At 38.3% G+C, this 21,337-nt stretch overlaps 1 protein-coding gene across 2 annotated transcripts in view; it reads right to left on the reverse strand.

The window, feature by feature from the left end:
• The window catches only part of LOC137641439 (ATP-binding cassette sub-family C member 10), a 151,254-nt gene that overhangs the window by 48,926 nt on the left and 80,991 nt on the right, over positions 1 to 21,337 (reverse strand). For both annotated transcript variants that reach the window (XM_068373979.1, XM_068373978.1), the window contains exons 17-19: positions 17,123 to 17,312; positions 15,677 to 15,843; positions 14,477 to 14,661 (exon numbers count right to left, since the gene is read on the reverse strand). In XM_068373979.1, coding sequence (XP_068230080.1) covers positions 14,477 to 14,661; positions 15,677 to 15,843; positions 17,123 to 17,312 — 542 coding nt within the window. The remainder of the gene's footprint in view (positions 1 to 14,476; positions 14,662 to 15,676; positions 15,844 to 17,122; positions 17,313 to 21,337) is intronic.

The raw sequence follows: 21,337 nt of genomic DNA on the forward strand, positions 1-21,337 counted from the left end.
CTCCTCCCTGAGGTACACCAGGAAGTCTGCCACTAATGGAAGAGAGGGATCGAGTGGAGACACGTCTCGCCCTCTACACCAAGCTGCAAACACACTCCATTTTGCTTGGTAGAGGTTTGTGGAAGATTGGCGCAGGTGCCTGGACATGTGCTCAGCCACCTTCCTTGAAAAGCCTCTGCTTCTGAGGAGAGACTGGACAGCCTCCAGGCGTGAAGCTTCAGGAAATTGATTCTCCCGTGGGGGATACCACTGTGTGGTTGCGTAAACAGACGGGGTTCTGGAGGTAGAAACCTCGGCACTTGAACCAGCAGGGAAAGAAGGTCTGTGTACCACTCTCTGCTTGACCACGCTGGAGCTATTAGCGTTAGTTTGCAGTTCCGGGAGGTCCTGAGTTTGTTGATCACCCTTCTGAACACGCAAAAGGGTGGAAAGGCATATGCGTCCAGGTTGTCCCAGGAGTGTTGAAGGGCGTCCTGGATGACTGCCTGATGGTCTGGAACTGGGGACCCGTAGCGGTGAAGTTTCGCACTCAGAGAGGTGGCGAACAGGTCTATTGTGGGGAAACCCCACAAAGCTATTACTGTCTTCGCTACTCGAGGATCCAAAGACCATTCGCCACTCAGCACTTGGTGATACCTGCTCAGTTGATCCGCCACGATGTTTCTCCGGCCCGGAATAAACCTGGCTGTGAGAGAAATGTTGTGACTTTCTGCCCACTGGCAAATCTGGACTGCTAGCAGACAGAGGTCTCTTACCAGAGTACCCCCTTGCTTGTTGATGTACGAGACGGCTGTGGAGTTGTCGCTCATCAGAACCACCTCTCGTCCTTGAAGATCTTCTACAAAGAATTTTAGGCCTTTCCAGGCTGCTGATAATTCCAGGTGATTTATGTGGAGAGACCTCTCTACCGGAGACCAAACTCCTGATGCTAATTTCGGGCCTAGTTGGGAACCCCATCCCCGTAGCAATGCGTCCGAAAAGAGTTTTAACTTCGGACTGGGGCTTTGGAGGGGGAATGCCCTTTTGGGTGTTCTCTCTGGTCGACCACCAACGAAGATCTTGTAACACCAGATTTGGAACCTCCACTGCCAAGAATGGGGAATCTATCTTTAGAGACCAATGGGTCTTCAGATGCCATTAGAGACTTCTCATTCTTGATCTTCCGCCTGGAACTAGTTTTTCCAGGGAGGAAAGATGGCCAAGAAGACACTGCCACGACTTGGCTGAAGGCGGTAGTGGAGACAAGAGATGGGCGATGGACTGATCCAGTCTCCGAAGCCTGTCTTCCGACGGAAACACTCTCCCTACCTGGGTGTTGATGGACATACCCAGATATATTAAGACTTGGGTTGGAGTCAAGCAAGACTTCTCTGCATTTACGAGGATCCCCAGGTCCTTGCAAAGGCTCAGAAGTCTTCTCAGGTGATCCAGAGCTAGCTCCCTGGACGAGGCCAGGAGTAGCCAATCATCCAGGTATCTTAGCAGACGAATTCCGTGCTTGTGAGCCCACGAAGATACGAGTTCGAAAACCTTCGTAAAGACCTGTGGGGTGGTCGAGAGGCCGAAGCACAGGACTTTGAACTCGAAGATTCGACCCTGAACCAGAAAGCGCAGGAATTTCCGAGAGGTGCGATGGATCGGCACTTGGAAATATGCATCTTTTAAGTCCATAGATTCCATAAAGTCTCCTGGACGCACCGCTTGGGTCACGGAGGCAGCAGTCTCCATTTTGAATGGAGTTTGCTTCACAAACTGGTTCAAGGTCGAAAGATCGATTACTGGTCTCCAACCTCCTGAGGCTTTCTCTACCAGAAAGAGGCGACTGAAAACCCCCGGGGAAGCGTTGGAGACCTCTTGAATGGCGTCTTTTAGAAGCATGCTCTGGATCTCCCGAGCTAGTGCTTGCTGTTTCCCGGGATCCCGAGGGACCTGGGAGGAAGAGATCGGGGGAGGAATTAGAGGAGGAGGAGAGTCTATGAAGGGGATGCGGTACCCCCAACGAAGCACCTTGATGGTCCGTTGCATGGCCCCCATAGCCTACCACCTCCTTCAACTCCCCTGCAGGCAACCCCCTACGCACTATGAGGGGGGAGCCGTGACCCTATTTCTGTCTATGGTTCCTCCCTCAGCCTTTAGCCTTAGGAGGAGCCGACTTTCCTCTGCCCATAGGTTTGGTTGTAAAAGAGGGGCGGCTGAGGGTCTTGTCTGGCAATGGAGTTGCGATTGTTGCTTTGGGTTGTGGAGTTGGCTGCTGTTGCATTGGGCGAAAGGAAGCAGCCTTTTGCATCGCGGTGTCCTGAGTCTCTTTCCTCCAAGTATCTAAGACAGAGGAGACTGCCTGCTTAGAAAAAGAGGAGAGGTTGCAGAAGATCAGAGTTCCTCAAATCAGATTTCTTAGTCTTACCGATGCTCCTATGAAGTCTGGAGACTACTGATTCCCTCCTTTTGAAAATCCAGTTGCCACACATCATTGCAGCCGTAGCAGTTAGGAAGTCCATTGTTTTGGCCCCAGCAGCCAGGACTTCCTGCAGGGACTGCATGGAGTTTTGGTTTGAAAGGTCTTCGTTACTTGCTAGGTAGCCGACTGTGCCTGACCACGTGTCAAACCAGGATAATGCCTCCAGAAGGGACATTGACGCTGCTTCCATTGCCGAGGCTTCTGTGGCGGTGAAGGAGACTGGGAGAGAAGAGAGTTTCTCTACAGCGCAGCCAGGTGTGAGCCTTGCTCTGAGGGGATCCAATGTCAGAGGAGAAGGGTTGGCATCTCTGACCTTGTAAAAACGCTTTTGCCTCGAAAAAGGAAAATGCAGAAGTTTATGGGATCCTTGAGACTTCAAGGAATCCGTTTCCCCCGAAACTGCCAGCAAGACCTTCCTCAGACGGCCTGCAGTGTGAATATCAATTCTGGTCTTAGGGTTTGGTGGAGGACGACATAGTCTGTCTAAAGCTGGAGCGTCGGTATGTCGAGGTGACAGATTTAAATCTCCTAGGCCTGAGATATTACACATCGTTCTTAGAGCCCTCAGATAGGCGGACTCTAAATCTTTTCATGGTTGTTCTTCTGAAGAATCTTCCGGTCGCGCTAATTCCTTGTGAGGGGGGGCGATAGAAGCCCGAGTCTCTGAAGGTAACGGCGAAATAGCATACTCCATTGCCGATATTCCAAGGGAAGGCTGAGCGCTGGCTAATGGCGCCGCGCGCGCCTGATCTTGCCTGGAAGTTGATGGTTTAGGCGTAGGTGACCAAATTAACGGTACTGTCTCAATAAGAGGTTGCATTGATCGGCGGTCTGGCCTTTCTCCTCTGTTCTCAGCCAAAGAGAAGAAAGGTTGAACCCTTGCGTCTTCTTCTGAAGTTCTCGTGAAGCTCATATTCCGTAACTCGTTAGAAAGTACGGGAACGGGAGCTGTTCTGTCTGAAACGCGAGGGCGAGGTGAATGACCCCGCGCGGATATGTCCGGAGACTTGCGCGATCGGGAGGTTGAAGGACGGGAGCGCTCTCTCTCTGTTGATACGAAACGACGGAGAGAAGAAGTGTTCTTTCTCCCTTCCCTAGAGTGATCTGAGCTCCTCACGATAATATGTGAAGGAGAGGAATCGCGCTCAGACTGCTCTCTTTCCTTGGTCGCGCTCCGGGCGCGATTAGATTTACCATCGCCCCAACGGGAGCGCTTATTGCGCTTATGAGAACTCTCTCGTGATGAAGAGCGAGAACGTATTGTAGAGCTCTTCTTATAGCGCCTAGATGATTCCTCGCGAGAGGAAGACGATCGTGAAGCAGAATGATGATGCGAGGATGTACTCTTTTTTATGTTTATGACGAGAGCGTTTATCGCTTCTCGGCGAAACATTTCGTGAAGAGATAGAAGGCGAGGAAGAGCGAGAACGATGACGTTTCTTCCTATGTCGCCTCTCTCTTCGACGAGAACGTCTGGGCGAAGGAGAGCGAGCTCTCCTTTTCCTCTTCTCTCTCTCCCTCCTATCCTCCGAGGCCTTTTCCTATTCTCTCTCTCCCTCCTATCCTCTGAGGCCTTTTCCTCTTCTCTCTCTCCCTCCTATCCTCCGAGGAGGACGAAGACGATGAGGAGGAGGAGGAGGAGAAGGGCAAGGGGGAGGTATCGCGATGATCGCGCTTGCGACGTTGTTTCGTAGAAGCGCAAGCGAGGAACTAAGTAGGCTCCGCGGGAGCTGAAGTTATTACATCTGCTGACACTTCAGCGGCCGCCGATTGGGCTGACGGAATGTCGGCGAGGTCCGGAACTCCCGAAGGTTCCAAAACAGAAGGGACCTGAGGTAAAACTGTGCCCGCAAGGAACTGGTTCCCCGCTCTTCCTTGACTTCCCCCCGGAGGAAGGAGGCAAGGAAGAGTCTGAAGGAAGAGATCGAGAGGCCGAAGAAGAGGCCCGAGACTCCTTACCTTTCGAAGGCGAACCTGGAGGTAACGAATCCTTCTTGGATTTCTTCTTCTTCCTCTTCATGAACTTATCCCACTGCATTGGCGACCATTCTCTACATACTTGGCAGGGGGAGCCTTCAGAACACCTATGACCTCTACACGAAGGGCATAGGGAATGAGGATCCACCTCCGGTGGTGACATGAATGTGCCACAAGATTTTGGGGGAATCCCATGACACTTCCTCATATTAGAGGACATCACATCTAATAAAGAAAGAAAAAGAAAAAGCTAATCAAAAACACACTAAAGAAAGGCTAGTCGGCCAGTCAAACAAAAGCAGGAGCAGCGGTGTTACCACTGCGACGGCTAGAATTCGATTGAAGGTATTCAGTAGCTACCGGCCGGCAGTCCCCCACCCCTAACAAGTGTAATGATTAGAATAGTAATATTACATGTTTAAAACAAATGACGTAATATGTCATGTTGGTTGGAAGAGCTGACCGTGAGATTTGCTATGGTCAACTCAAATTGTATACAGGATGTAAGATGCTAAGTTGTCATTCTTTCTTAGTGTCAACACATTGTCTCTTCGTGTGAAAGTTTGTGACGTCACCGGATGCAGGTGTCTTCCGATTCCGTCACTTAGCCAAATTAAAGCAAGTGTACGATATTTGGGATATCAGTAATTTGTTCAGTTCATATCAAAACTTCACCAGAATTGGTCATGTGGACCAACACAGCTTCCTCCAGTGATGGAGATGTTTAACTCAGTTGTTATTCACAATAAAACTTAAAAACTACTAATGTGTTCAGTAAACCATTCAAATACATTTGAAAACAACTCATACTCAAATGTGTGCTTAAGACAGTAGCACACCAATAAATGGTGGCAGCGATTAAACTCAAAGACAGCGGTTAAACTCTAAGAATTAGAGAAATATCTTCAAGACTTCAAAATAAATAGCTGTAAAACCAGAGATATATCTTCAAGACTTCAACATAAAAGCTGTGAAACCAGAGAATGATCTTCAAGACTTCAAAATAAACTATCTACAAGAATCTACAATTTTGACTAAGTCCAACGAAAATGCTAACACCAACATATGTTAGTATACAAATAGAATCTTCAATCAACATCCTAGGAAACCCAAGGACTGGCATTCAACTATTGCAAAACATATCCAGGAAGACCTACATTCTACAAGAAACTAGAACGAGACATCGCTAACAAAACATCAAGAGAGAGAGAGAGAGAGACGACTCGACTTCATATATAAGCTAAGTACAGAGATTTTGTATTCATTTCAGTTTGTGCAGTGAAGTGTAGTTATCACAAGTCGTTAGTCAATTATTACTGGGGTGAGTGAATTCCTAAACTTTGTTATAAGAAACTCCGAATTCTCATTTAGAATTTTTCTTTCTTTGTGCTAATTCCTTTTTCTTTCATAAACTCTTGGGGGGAAATGTATTGGGATTAGTAACATTGTTGGGGGAATTTTATTATACATATGCGTTTACGCAGTGGGCGTCTGTACTCATATAGATATTTTGATAGGATTGAAAGGGGTCAAAGAGATAGAAAAAAAAAAGAATACAGCAGTCATGGCTCCTCCTGTCAGCCCTACCCCTGGACCTAGTGGTGTAGGCCAGGCTAATCCTCCTCCAATTGTGACGCTTGTAAATGCCAGGTCAGCAATCCTTCCTTTTCAAGGCCGTGTCAACGGGTTCTTGCCACAAAATGTGGAGTCATGGATTTCATCCGTTGATGCCCATTTAAATGCCAAACAAATCGTAGATCCTTTTGTACAATTACAAGAAGCTAAAAGTTTTATAGATTTTTCTAAGGGGGATACGAGTGCGTATTTAAGAGGTGTTTCATTTCAGGAAGCAGTTACTTGGGATGATTTCAAAGTTAGGTTACGCGCGATCTATGGGGGTGAGGAAGCTTTGGATGTAGTGTTAACGTTACGAAATACACTTAATCAAGCCACTATGAATCGGCTTAATGTTGTTGAGAGAGCAGCTCTCGTAGCTGATAGGCTTAACGAATATCAGGACATTTTAGGTAATTCCACTTGGGTTACTAACGATAATATCTCCGTGAAAGATTTTTTACGATTAATGTATTTAACTTGCATGACACTTATGTTGCCTGAAGCTTTAGTGCGGTGCTTTGATAAGAAGTTAATGCCTGCAAGTACGGAATTGGATGTCTATAAACAGATAAAGAAACACATGTCCAAGTGTCCAGATCTCGATCCCGTGTTAACTCAAGTTTTTGCTAAGAATGAAACAAAACCACAAACAGTGAACGTAATTAATAATCCAGTAGCGGGAGTGACGTGTTACAACTGCAAACGTCAAGGTCACATAAGCGCAGACTGTAGAACGAAATTTTGTTCAGTTCACAACACACGATCACATTCTTATAGTCAATGTTACGCGCGTAAGACACAACAATATCCTAGAAATACACAGTCAATTCCACAGTCAGTTCCATATGGAAATAAAAAGAAAAATCCTCATTTTAACAATAAGAAGAAACAACAAAATGTCAATGCAGTTCAGAGTCCGAAACAAACAAACACTTCTTCAAATATCGCTGAGCCTGGGCCGTCAAACCAGACCTCGCAAAGTCAGCCTAATTTTCAGAATGTGCAGAGCAAAGCAAATACCACATAGTTAACTCTAGAGGGGAAGAGAGTGATGTTGGGTCAAGGTCATTTATGTCAACATCAATAGTATTGAATAATCAATTTAATGTTTTATCAGATAATTGTGAGACAATAGATTTTCCTATGAAACACACGGCCGAATTAAGTAAAACAGTGCATGCTCCCTTAGATTTGCAACGAATTCATACAATAATAAGCCAAAATGAGTTACGGCCAACCTTATATGCTGTAAATTTAGAACACAAATCCTTTACGTTATTTTTTGACTCTGGTAGTCCACGTAATATTATGGATTTGAAGACGCATCATTTGTTGTTTTCGAACTTTCCGATTGAAAAATCAGGAATCAGACTTTCAGGTATAGGAAATAATGAATTAAACGTCATAGGCATAACTCATATTCAGTTCAGAGTCGGTAATCGCACGTTTGCCGATACATTTGTTGTTGTGAAAAACATTAATATGTATCCAGCTGTAATTATAGGATACCCATCTATGGGAAATCAAAACATTATCTTAGCTCCTGCAAAGCACGGCGTGTATATCAAAGGGAAATTCTATAAGTCTTCTAATACTTTAAAGTCAGTTTTGGATAAAAAGGAGACGACAAATGTAACCGTAACGTACGTTGAAGAACCAATAACTTGTCTCACTAATAAAGAAATAATATACGCGACCCAGCAGAATTCTCGTTCACCCGTAATATCATCTTGCACGCAATATATCGAACCAAACATACCTTCGAATTTAATAGTGCAAATAAAGAAAACACTACCGGGATCTGAAATATTAAACCATTCAAATACATTTGAAAACAACTCATACTCAAATGTGTGCTTAAGACAGTAGCACACCAATACTTTGAAAACCAACGGATTGTCTGTCACACAAGCTATTTATACAGTAGGCTCACATCAGCAATGTAATATCGAAGTCTGTAATCATTTAAATAACACTTTAGTAATTCACAAAAATCAACATATCTTGGATGTAGAAGTTTATAAACATCGTATTCTTACCGTTGCTGAAATCAATCACTCTCAATCAGTTGCGGATGAATCCCTTTTACGATCTATTAAAAATAAAATCAGTAAGGACATTCAAGACGAAGAAATTCAGCAGAAAATTTTTGAACTTTTAAATAAATATACAGATGTCTTTTCCACTACGGATGGATCCTTAGGAAAAACAGATGTGATCGAGCATCAAATAAGGTTAAAAGACAAACAGAAAATTATATATGTACCCTCGTACAGACTCCCTATGAAATTCCAGAATGAAATAAATGATGAAGTAGGTAAAATGTTAGAGGAAGGAGTCATTAGAAAATCAAATAGCCCTTATAATTTTCCTTTAATAGTTGTACCGAAAAAAGATCGAACATGGCGTATCTGCGTCGACTTTCGTCGTCTAAACGAGGAAACGATCCCTGATCGATTCCCAGTGCCATGTACTGACGATATTTTGTCTTTGTTAGGTCAGAATAAATATTTTACCAGTTTGGACTTACTTAAAGGCTTTCACCAGATATCATTAGAAGAAGATAGTATCCCATACACAGCCTTCAGCACAGCCAGGGGACATTATGAATTTTTACGGATGCCTTTTGGTTTACGTTGTGCTCCTATAACATTTACAAGAATGATTAACATAGTGTTTGGAGACTTGTTAGGGGATATATTGCATGCCTATATGGATGATCTTGTAATCTTTTCCAACACCTTAGAGGAACATCTACGTAAGTTAGAACTAGTACTACAGAGATTAAGACAACATAACTTAAGGGTAAAGATTAGTAAGTGTGAATTTTTCAAAACAGAATTGATATATTTGGGTTTCATGGTGTCAAGCCAAGGTCTTAAAGTAGTCCATGATAAGGTGTCGGCTATACGTAATTTTCCCATACCTACTAATGTCAAGGGAATACAGCAATTTCTGGGTTGTAGTGGATATTACAGGCGTTTTATACGCAACTATTCAATAATAGCCGCTCCTTTAACTGATCTTACGAAGAAGGGCGTAGATTTCATATGGTCTGAGCAACATCAACAGGCGTTTAATACTTTGAAAGATGAACTGTGTAGTTCTCCTATCTTAAAATTTCCTGACTTCGGTAAGGAATTCTTCATTGCAACAGACGCCTCAGACTTAGGAGTAGGAGGGGTATTGCTTCAGCAATATGATAAACAGTTTTTCCCGATAGCTTTCTATTCTCGAAAATTGAGAACTTCCGAAAAAAAGTATGCAGTAATAGACAAGGAAGGACTAGCTATTGTTAATTCGCTAGTGCATTTTAAGTTCATAATTTACGGTTATCCCGTTAAGGTTCTTACTGACCATAAACCACTAACAGAGTTCTTTAAAGGCTTCAATCACAGCCCTAAACGAACTCGGTGGCATTTAATCATTCAAGATTTTGGCGCAAGAATCGGGTATTTACCTGGGAAAGCAAATATCATTGCGGATGCATTATCACGCAACCCCGTGTCATCTTGTATGGAGTCTTTAGCTGAATTAATAGATATATCAACATCCATGCCTATTGTAAAAATAATATCTGAACAAGAAGATTTAGGCTGGAGTGCTGAATTGTTACAGACTGAGCAAAGAAAAGATCAGAAAATAGAAACAATTATAAATGCTTTGAAAGGCAATCATAAAGAAAAAGAATATATAAAGTATAAGCAGCAGAATTATGTAATCAAAGATAATATTCTGTGTAGGACTGTGACAAGGAAAACCCGCAATACACCACATGTAACTAACGACCAGGTAGTAGTACCAAACTCACTTGTTTCCACTGTCCTGAATTGGTTGCATTCAAATCCATTACATGGACACCCTGGGTTCTCATTAATGTCACAGAAAGCCAAATCATTGTTTTATTGGCATACAATGCTTACAGATATAAAAAGACACATAGCTAATTGTCGCACATGTCAGGAAAACAAAGGGCATACGAAAACACCTGTTAGCTTAGGAGCTTATCCTGTTCCCAATCAACCCTTTGAAAGAATACATTTAGATTTGTTAACAGGATTTTACGAGTCAGACAGAGGGAATAAGCACCTCTTAGTGATTATAGATGCTTTAACTCGATATACAGAACTAATAGCGCTTAAAACTAAAACTGCGATTGAATGTGCTAGGAAGTTTTACGAGTGTTACATTTGTAAACATGGAATTCCACACATGATAATCTCAGACTCGGGTGGTGAATTTAATAATCACTTTCTTATCTCATTGTGTGAATTCCTCAACATAAAGAAGGTTAATACCATGATATATCACCCAGAGTCGAATGGGCTAGTGGAAAGAGCAAATAGGAAGATATTAAATATATTAAGGGTAACACTAGGGGGATCAGACCCCAACTGGGATATTGCAATACCGGCGGCACTGAGTACTCTGAATCATTCATATCATATATCAATTAAAATGTCACCGCATGAAGCATTGTATGGTACCCCAGTTAGAACACCTTTCCATGTATTAACGCCTACAACTAATCTATCAAATCCTTTAAAAGAATGTATAAATGCAAGTATAAGTCGATATGATATCCTTCGAAAGAATTTAGAAGAATCACAAATCATAATGAAAAGGAATCATGATAAAATAGCGAAACCAACTAAAACATATACCGTGGGTGATAACATCTATATTCAAATCAATGTCAGAAAAGGGCTCAACTATAAACTAACACCTAAGTTTGAAGGCCCATTTAACATTTTGGAAACATTAACGGCCAATAGGTTTAGAATTCAAAACGTAGCCCAACCCACGGATGAGAGAATAGTACCATTGTCTCACATAAGAAATTAAAAAGAAGTGAGGAAAAATTTTAATTTTTGTAACTAAAAAGTTTTCTTTTTAATACAGGAGTAATTACATATATTTTTTCTCGTTACAGGTTTCCAAGATGAATTTTTTGTTGTTGGGAGTGATATTGTTCGCTCAGACATTTTTTTCGTATGGGATGAGTTCTAAGACTAAGAATATATATTTTAAATATGGCAATATAGTTGAAAGACAAGAAGACATTTTTATTACATCAACCAACGTAATTGTCGAAGTGCATATGCAAGCAATTTTTCTTCAAGAGAATGATGTCACTAGCTTAAGAACCGCCATTTCAAGGTTTTCTGCATCATTGGATGAGTTGCATAGGAGACATTTTCATTTGACTACTAAGAGTTTGCTTGGATCAACATTAAAAGTTGCAGAGATGCTATCTGATGACTTGAAAAATAAGACTGGAGAGACAGGATCTTTGGCTTATGACCTTTTGATGTGGACTGTAGGACACGAACAAAAAGAAAGACGGAATCCGTTCATTTATGCTGCATTAAGCATCTTTGGGTCTGTTGCAAGTTTAGGTTTAGGACTTTCCAATCGTCTTAAAATTAGTAATCAAAATAAGAGAATTGAGTTCTTGACTCATAAAGATGAATTGATTATGTCAGAACTAAGGGATCAGTTAGCTTCAATCAATAAAATTATGGATTTGTTAAATGAACATTCAGATAATATCGTTCAAATTATGGAAGTACAGGATTTGTTAGCAACATTAACGTATTATGATTCAAAGATAGATCACATACATAACAGAATTGCACATTTCATTGAGAAATCCAAGGATTATGTAGAAGCTATCACGTTAGCAACTAAAGGTGTATTGTCGCCCCATTTGTTGCCTATACGTTACTTAAAATTAGTTCTGGAGAACACTAGGGATAAACTAGGCTATGTTCCTTTGTTAGACGAACATAGGTTAGAATTTTATTACAGCCTAATTACAGTAAACGTAGATAATAACAAGATTAGGATTACAATTCCCTTTGATTCTTCTGATGCCTGGCAATCTTACAGGATATCACCATTTCCGACTTTCATGACGAATCACTCAAATCCAGTAATATCCAGTTTGACAGGACACGTATTGATTTCCCCAGACAAGGAAACATATACGGTCATTAAAGACTTAAATCAATTAACTCACTGTTCAGACGCAATGGATAGAAAAATATGTACAGCTGACTCATTTGAATTCCGTAAAAACTTGATGGATTCATGCGAGTTAGGTATAGTGCTAGACGGTGCTCTCTCCCATACAAGTGAAAATTGTCTGGATAAGCTTTATCCCTTTGACAATAAAGAATTCAATTGCAGACTAAATAATGGCTCGTGGATACGATACGACAAGGACGGCTTCAATGTATCATGCCCTGACGGATCCACATCCTTCAACCACATCTTCGTCGCAGCAGATGGCTGTATCGGGACTTCCCCGAATTCCATGGTGACTGGCCTACGGACAATCATCAGAGAACGTGCTTACTTCGCGAACTTCACGTGGACCTCTACAACGCCCGCACTTCCTCTCCCCTATAAAGGAAGTGTGGCGAAACGCTTAATGAAACTTACCGAAAAGGACCACCTGTCGCCGACTTACAAAGAGATTCTTCACCCTATATTACTAGCAGGTTTATTTGTAACGGCGTTAATTTTTATCGCCGTGAACATCCTTGTTTGGCGTAGGTTACGGCACAGCAAGCAGCTACAAAGGAACGAGTTGAATAGCCCTGACAATACCCCTTACCTGATCCAGTTCAAAGCTGTATGAGTGGCCACCTCATTCGCTAAGGGAGTAATTTGTCAGGATGATGTTTGTATGAAAAGCTGATTAGTACGCTAGTAATATGTAATTAAAGAAATTCTCTACATTTCCATTGTTAAAAATACATTTAAAATAACATTTTAAAAAATAAATAAAATAAAAAAGGATATAAATCATTTTTTTCTCTCGGCATCTAATAAAAATATATAAGCCGGAATGTTAAAAAAGAAAAGAAAAAAAAAAAAAAGAAAAAAATATATAAGATATATAACAGAATCTATGGGCATCTAATAAAATGTATCAGCCCTATATATAAATATATATATATATATATATATATATGTACGAAACCGTGGTACGTGTACGTACCAGGAATTCGTATTTGTGCACTAAAAATTGAGTATCTTGTTTCTGACAAAGGTAACAATTATTCTTTATCAAGTTACCGAATCATTTGTAAGTCAGAATTTGTTTTGTTTTTTGGTACCATGTAATCATTTGCTAGCAATGTACCATATATATGATCTTGGTTTTATCATGCATTTTTCTTTTTGCTTTGGTAATATCTTTTTTGTATGCGTTATTGTTATTAATTTTGATGTGCCTATTTGGACATTCGTCCTCAGTTGGATATAGCTAGTTTTGAACAATGAATGATACGTATGTCCAGTCACACCTAATAACCATGTTTCGGCTTGTTGTTAAATTTTTGTAAAAAAATTGAGATAGCTGGCCGAGCTTATGTAATGATTAGAATAGTAATATTACATGTTTAAAACAAATGACGTAATATGTCATGTTGGTTGGAAGAGCTGACCGTGAGATTTGCTATGGTCAACTCAAATTGTATACAGGATGTAAGATGCTAAGTTGTCATTCTTTCTTAGTGTCAACACATTGTCTCTTCGTGTGAAAGTTTGTGACGTCACCGGATGCAGGTGTCTTCCGATTCCGTCACTTAGCCAAATTAAAGCAAGTGTACGATATTTGGGATATCAGTAATTTGTTCAGTTCATATCAAAACTTCACCAGAATTGGTCATGTGGACCAACACAGCTTCCTCCAGTGATGGAGATGTTTAACTCAGTTGTTATTCACAATAAAACTTAAAAACTACTAATGTGTTCAGTAAACCATTCAAATACATTTGAAAACAACTCATACTCAAATGTGTGCTTAAGACAGTAGCACACCAATACAAGTAGATAACTACCGGCCAGGTCGTTAACGACCTGGTTGAGGTTTTTCTGCCGTATTTTCCAGCTCGCGCTAGAATATCTCCTATAGTAAACAATGAGGGTTTGTATTTAGTGTAGGAACAAAAAACATTTATCAATTCACTAACAAACTAGAGGGGCACTAAATAGAGCGCAGACCTCTGCCAAGGCCAGTTATTTCTCGACCTTTTGCTTGTCCTTGACCTTTGACCTTAACATGTATTAATTGGCGTGGATTCTCATACACTCAAATATGAACCAAGTTTGAAGTCTCTGTGACAACGCTCTCCAAGCTTATGGCTGATTACGTGAATTGGACAATTTGCTTGACCGTGATCTTGACCTTCCAAAATTTAATCATTTCCAGCTTTTTACATAACAATTAATTCCTGCATGTTTCATTACTCAACGATTAAAATTGTGGCCAGGAAGCTGTTCAAAAACAAGAAAGAAAAAAAAAAAACACACACACAAACAAACATACAAACAGGGGCAAAAACATAACCTCCTTCCAACTTCGTTGGCGGAGGTAGCAATGAATGCTTTAAAATAATGTATAAAACTGACCTATTTATTCTCGTAACTTGTGTCACCCAATATGAAAGCCACAAGTCTGTGAGATTTCTGGAAGTCTGCATAAGTATCAAAGAAATTGCAATGGCGACTGCTAAAAATGCTCCCACAGCAGAAAAATATGTTAAGTAGACTGCAGCATTAAGCTCGCCATAATCTCGCTCTTCTTCATGACTTCCCTGGAAAAGATAAGGAAGTGAAGATTTTGTGGTAATCATCTTTCTATATTGGAAGTAATATAAAACAAAATCATCTATTTTTACCTTCACAAATGTACTTCAAATGAACAGATAAAAAGGAAAATTAACAGCTAACAAATGATTAGTATGAGAAAAAAAATACAGTGAATAGCTGTAAGGAACAAGTATTGTTTTTAATCCAATGCAAAAAGATCACAAAAAATTTATAGTTCCAATTTATAAATTAAAAAGTTTCAATATTTCATGAACCAATTTATAAGATTGGGAGGGATTAAATTTTGAATTAAGATGCATATATAAATAGCGTATAGTTTCTTGGAAGCATACTGTAATTATTACTTCTGATTAACCTAATTTCTAGTCACAATATAGTCTCAGATACATCAATTTCTATTCCAAAGATAAGGATAAAAAAGTAGCTCAATGGTAATACTGCATATCCTAGGGCAGAACCAAGGTTAACTCACGCTGTCTACATGAGCAGTGAAAAATTACTGTAGTAGAATTAGGATCTATATAAAAGCTCCTTGGAATTAATCTTAACAGATATACATCATACTCCTAGGAAGAGCTTCTTTTAGGAAATGTTCTAGAACTATCATGTCCTACAAAAGGGTTCCTCGTCCAGTTGATACAAAACCCCAACTAGCTCTGCTGCCTCTAAGAATAGCTACTATTCTGACATACCTGACAAGTTAACAATATGGTTAAGCCAGACTCTTTGTCTACAATAGTTGCCCTCTCTCCCACTCTAGCTATCCCAAGAAAAAGATTAATAACTACATCTTAAGTGCAACAATCATTTCCCCACAATTTCATAATTTTCTTTTTTCCCTATCTTGTTAAAAAATTTATAAGATGATAGTAGAACAGAAATATCAGCACATTAGGCACAAATGAGCTTTTTAATATGAAAAAAATTCAATTAGATGTTGAAATGACAAATATAAGTTTCCTAAAACGATGATCTCCAAAGATAGAAAATGACTCTTACCTTCCTTCGTTCTGCTGGCTTAGCAGGAGTAAAGTCTGTTGTTGTGAATATATCCAATGATGGACGTCGAGAAACTTCTCCCGATGAATCTACATCAGCTTCGTTCCACCAATCATCAGACAGTTCATCGGGAGTGAGGAGGTTAGACAAAATGACAGCAGGAGGTCCTGTTTAAAAGGGACATAAAGATATTTTTGTGCATAGAGCTTCTGATCTACATGACAATCTTTATCATTAATTAATAGCTACACAAAAAAATCTCTTAATTTTCAGTTAAATTGATTACGTCAAACCAATGGGCCACTAACCCTTTACTTTAGTTCTATAAAATCAAAAGGAAGAATACTATAAAAATAATGTGAGAATGAATGTACCATATTTACAGCATAGTACAGTATACAATTATTGAATAGTAGTGAATACATTGCCTAAATATGCAAGACCATACAAATTTCATTGCTGACCTGAATATGTTGCAATATGGTATTTTTGTTAAACTAATTCAAATTGAAAAACAATGAAAAGGAGTCAGAGCAGTTGTTCAAGAACAGAGATATTCCTAATAGATCTATAGTGATCTATTAAGTTTTACAGTTTTTTTTTTTTTTTTTTTTTGAAGTTCTAACATCTGCCTACCCTTGAAAAAGAGAATTGTAATAATAAAATTTATTACTTCTATACCCATCCTGATGTTCACATTGGTTCTCTCTGGAAGCTTGGTTTTATTGACATTCACCCATAATACTAAAAAAAAAATCCCATTTTCTTTCCTCTCAATAGCCTTATGCTTCTAGTAAAGTAAGGAGACAATGTAGCGGTTAATGGTAAGAACCGATGGCATAAAAATGCCACTGTGTCTTTATCCTAGTTTTTAAGTCAAAGCTATACCCTATCCTCTAAACCACTGAAATCAAAACTATTCCCTATCCTCTTGACACCACTGAAGTCCAAATTTTCTATCCTCTTGACACCACAAGTCAGTGGGGAAGAGGGTGGACATGTACTCGTATATGAACAGCAGGTAAGAATAAACAGAAAATAACAAATTCTATCATCTTATATCCTAATTACCTATTTATATAACCCCAATACCACTAGAAATCAAAACTAAAAGCCATAAATACATTACTATAATACCTGATCTAGACAGATCTAATTCCAGATGCTTGAGAACAGAATTAGGCACAGATCTATATCCCTTAATGGCTGAAACCAAGTTTTTTTTTTATCATAAAAATTAATTTAACATTTCAATTACATATACAGGCTACCACATAAATACTAACCTATCAAATTTCACAAATGGACTATGTTATCAATCCTACAGTATACAAAATTTTATTCATAAAACAAACTGAAGGCATTTGAAGATACAGCAACATAAAGAGAACGACACCAATGTACATTCTAGACTTTATTCCACAGTACAAAGGGTTCACAGCTCACCTTGTGATTCAATTGTGCCATTGTGCATATGAATAATCCAATCGACTCTTGTCAGAAGACTTACGTGATGTGTCATCAGGATTACAGTTTTACCAGATAAAAATCCTTGGATACAGTGACGCATTATGTGTCTGGCAACGGGGCCATCAACTGCTGACAACACATCGTCTAGGATATAAATACTCTTGTTCTGAAAAATAAGATTAACGGATTATAACTTTCAAGTAATCTTTTTGACATATTGTACCTATTATATCAATACTTCATACTATAAAAGGGTTAAATACTAAGAAAAAAAGCATATTTGAATTGGCATATATAAAATGAATGTAAGCTTTTACATAAGACATTTTAAATAAAAAAATTGAATAGCCATATATAAAATGAATGTAAGCTTTTACATAAGACATATTAAATAAAGAAATTATGTTAAGGAAAAACTAGAAAATATATTCACAAATAAAAATTACTATCATAATGCAAGTACAGTATGTAGAGTAAACCCATCATAGCACAATAAATATTTTTTTCCGCTGGAAATTTTACATATGGTAATTAACTCATATCTCATATTTTTAGAACATAACCAAAAATGCTATTACTTTATTTTACTTTTAACAACAGAACAGAGAGTCATTTCCTTCAAAACACAGAATATAATAATGTCTGAGGCCAAAAGAAGCTAAAAACAAAAGCGTAGAAATAGAAAGAAAGGTCAAATTTAGCTATACTTTATCCCTATCAATAAAATTAAGTACCTCAGCTGAGGCATCCAGCTCATAAACCCCATCCCCTAACCTCCTTTATTTACAGTCAGCTGATATACTACTGCTAATGAGCTGGCCTAGGTATGCATCAAGAATTCATAAAACTATTTGTTTACAATAAAGTGCCTCTACAAAATAAGTTAATTGATTTATATCTTATTTAGAACTCATTTAAATTTTTTCATTTGGTTATCTTTGAAAGTGTTCGTCTAGTGGACTTACTGTATTCCAAATCTGAACTCACATAAAGGAATCTATGAGGTACGATCAAACTAGATGTCCTTTGGACTGGAAAATACACTATGTAAGGGATGAAATTATTTGATGCCCAAAATGTATTACAAGAGCAAAGAAATAAAAGAGGAGTACTTAGAAGAGGCAGAGCATTCCTGTCTCATCAAACACATGTTGGAATGTAAATTGATTGATTGATTGAAAGTTTTCTGGCATCCTGACATCTAAGGTTGTTGGAATGTAAAGCAGCAGTTGAAACAGTAACAAGATAGTAGCTACAGCATGCATGAAATGAAGAAATACCTACGATACTGGTAAAAAATACTTCCCATAAGTATAAAACAGTCTTACAATGAGTACAAAAGATTTATTTCTATACAGCAAGGACATAGACACCGACTGAAAATCAAGGCTATGAAAAAGTGAGATAACAGAATGCTAAAATTCCGAACCGAAGTACGATGGGAAGATTATATGGTACATATTATATTACAAATGATGAATTATCATTACTAACCAAGCTACAACCCTGGTTGAAAAAACAAAATGCTACAAGCACAAGGACTCCAATAGAGAGAGTACCTCAATGCTCATAGGAAATGAGTGAATAGCAAATAAGCTATATATAATGAATAAGATATATTTTAAGCTCAGTAACAATGTTAAAATAGATCAGTCATAAATAAAATATAAAACAAGACTTACGTCAACCTGTTCAACAGGAATGCATTTACAACACATGCATAACAACTAATTAAATGACAATGCCAGAGATTAATATCCAGATAAGGAATAAGAAATTTAATTCTGTGATTTTCTTTCCAGCAAATTAAAATCAGTCAGCAGCTGAAGACCAAATAGGCAAACAATACTCAAACCAGGGTCGAATGAATGAATTAAAATATTTCCTAAGGATAGGCTGATCTGAAAAATAAAAAAACTTTCTCAAAACAGTAAGCCATTTTTTTTGAGCAATTAAAGAAGAAACAACCTGTATTTGTTTCTCAAACCTAAATTTGCAATTAAGAATACCACCAATTTTAAATTTGTACATAGTTAAAGGGACATAGTCAATGAAAAAGATTTAGATGTTGAGGAGCCACCGTCATCGACCTACTTACAATCATACTTTAAGTTTAGTTTGGGTGCAACATCATATCTTATAATTGGCACTATGCATTATTAGCTAGATCTCTATTAAGGGATTCAGCAACCATATTACTATTATTATTATTACTAGCTAAGCTACAGCCCTAGTTGGAAAAGCAGGATGCTGTAAATGAAACTAGCTTGTTTTCTGGGCCAAACCACATATCATGCATATATAGTATGGAAAGTAAGGGAAGAGAACACTACTTCGAGGAACACCAGATATTACATTCCTATGCTCACTATGGTGCCCATCAACAAGTCTGCAATTTATTACTTAAAAAATTCAATAATGAAGTTGAGAAAAGACTCTCGTATTCCCATCTGTTTAAGTTTGAAAACAATGGACTCATGATTAACATGGTCAAAGTCATCACTAAAATCAACGCCAATCATATGAACTTCCTGACCACAATAAAGGTATTTCTGTACAGCATTGGAAATTGTAATCAGGGTATCACATACTCCAAGGCATTTTTGAAAGCCAGATTGCAAATTAGGGAAAAGATGATTATCCTTAGCATACCTATTTAGTATTTTACCAAAAGACGTTCACGTAAAACTTTAGATAAGATGAGAGTTTTGAGAATTGGGCTGTAATCAGCACAGCTAGAACTACCACAAAGATGTTTATTATATGGAGTAACATAACCAATTCTCGAACAAGTGCAAAAAGAACCTCTTCCTGTTAACTTGCAAAAAATAATTGACATCTTATGAGCTAAGATATAAGCAACCATTATAAAAAAAAAAAAAACAAAGGAAAAATACCCCTTGGGTCTAACTCCTCCATAGGCCTCAAGCGTTTGAATTTTATGGGGCTGAAATGCTAAACTAGTTGGTTAAGCCTCATGAAAACAGGAATGAGGAAGATAAAGTTTCTCACTACTCCCGTGATGTCAAATACATCCGCTAAAAGGGTTGCCTTTTTTCTTTGGACAATAACAGAGGCATCTAGTTTGAGTAACGGAGGAACTGTTAAGTCTACAGTAAAAGTGCAAATTTGAAGGAAACCCACCATTCATGTACCAGTTTTTTATGGTTAAATTACATATATTCCTTTTCAGTTGAAGCATAAACTCTCTGAGTGACAGCTCTCAGCTAAGTCCAAGATAGTTATTCCAAGTTAGATCTGACATGTTAACTTTTCAAAAATTATAAACCTTTTTCTCCAAATATGCAAATCTACAATTATCAATGAACCAGGGTATGTCCTTCAGTCAGTATTTCAACACTTGATAGAAGGGATACGCCTATCAATTGTGTTGACTAGATTTTCTTTCAAGAGAACAACAGGCTCGACCCTTTTAAACAATTGTGACCAATTCAAATGCATAAGATCACTCCAAAGGCCATACCAGTCAAAGGAAAGAATTATTAAGGAAGTAACAGGATAAAGACCTCTTGGAAAGCCCATGAAATCATAAAAAACCAAGAGTAAAAATGTATAGGAGTTTAAGCAGATGATACAGGACACAGTGGAGAGAAATCATTCTACATCCATCAGTGGAGAGAAATCATTCCACGTCCATCCCTAATAAGAGAAAAGCTAAGTAACCTTATTTATGACCATGATATGATCAAAGGAGACGGAATATGACAGCTTCATTGCAATAGGAAAATCCTGAAATACCACTTTAATTAACTCTTGAAAGAAACCTTCAGAATCTCTTAAGAAAGACTGAACAACACTGAGCCCGACTATAGAATCAAATTAATGATGTGTTCTTTTAGCCAAACTAAATGAGCAGGATACTATAAATGCTCTTAAGAGCCAAAAAAAAAAAAATACAATATGTCTACTATATACATATTTCTTTCACACTCCTGAGAGCTAATTTTTTACTTCAAACTAAAGACCTCAGTTCTTAAAGGAATTAGGAGGGTAGTTAGGATAAGCAGTATGTTAGCTATGAAAAAATAATCAACAATACTTATTAAATAACATGCCTAAAAAAGTAAAAAAGAAGTATAATTCTATTAATAAATTATCATCAATAATAATATAAATAAGATTACTTAAATAATAATAATAATGATAATCACTTCTAACTATTATGATGAG

The sequence above is a fragment of the Palaemon carinicauda genome, chromosome 5 (genome assembly GCF_036898095.1).
Source record: "Palaemon carinicauda isolate YSFRI2023 chromosome 5, ASM3689809v2, whole genome shotgun sequence".
Classification (NCBI taxonomy): Eukaryota; Metazoa; Arthropoda; class Malacostraca; order Decapoda; family Palaemonidae; genus Palaemon; species Palaemon carinicauda.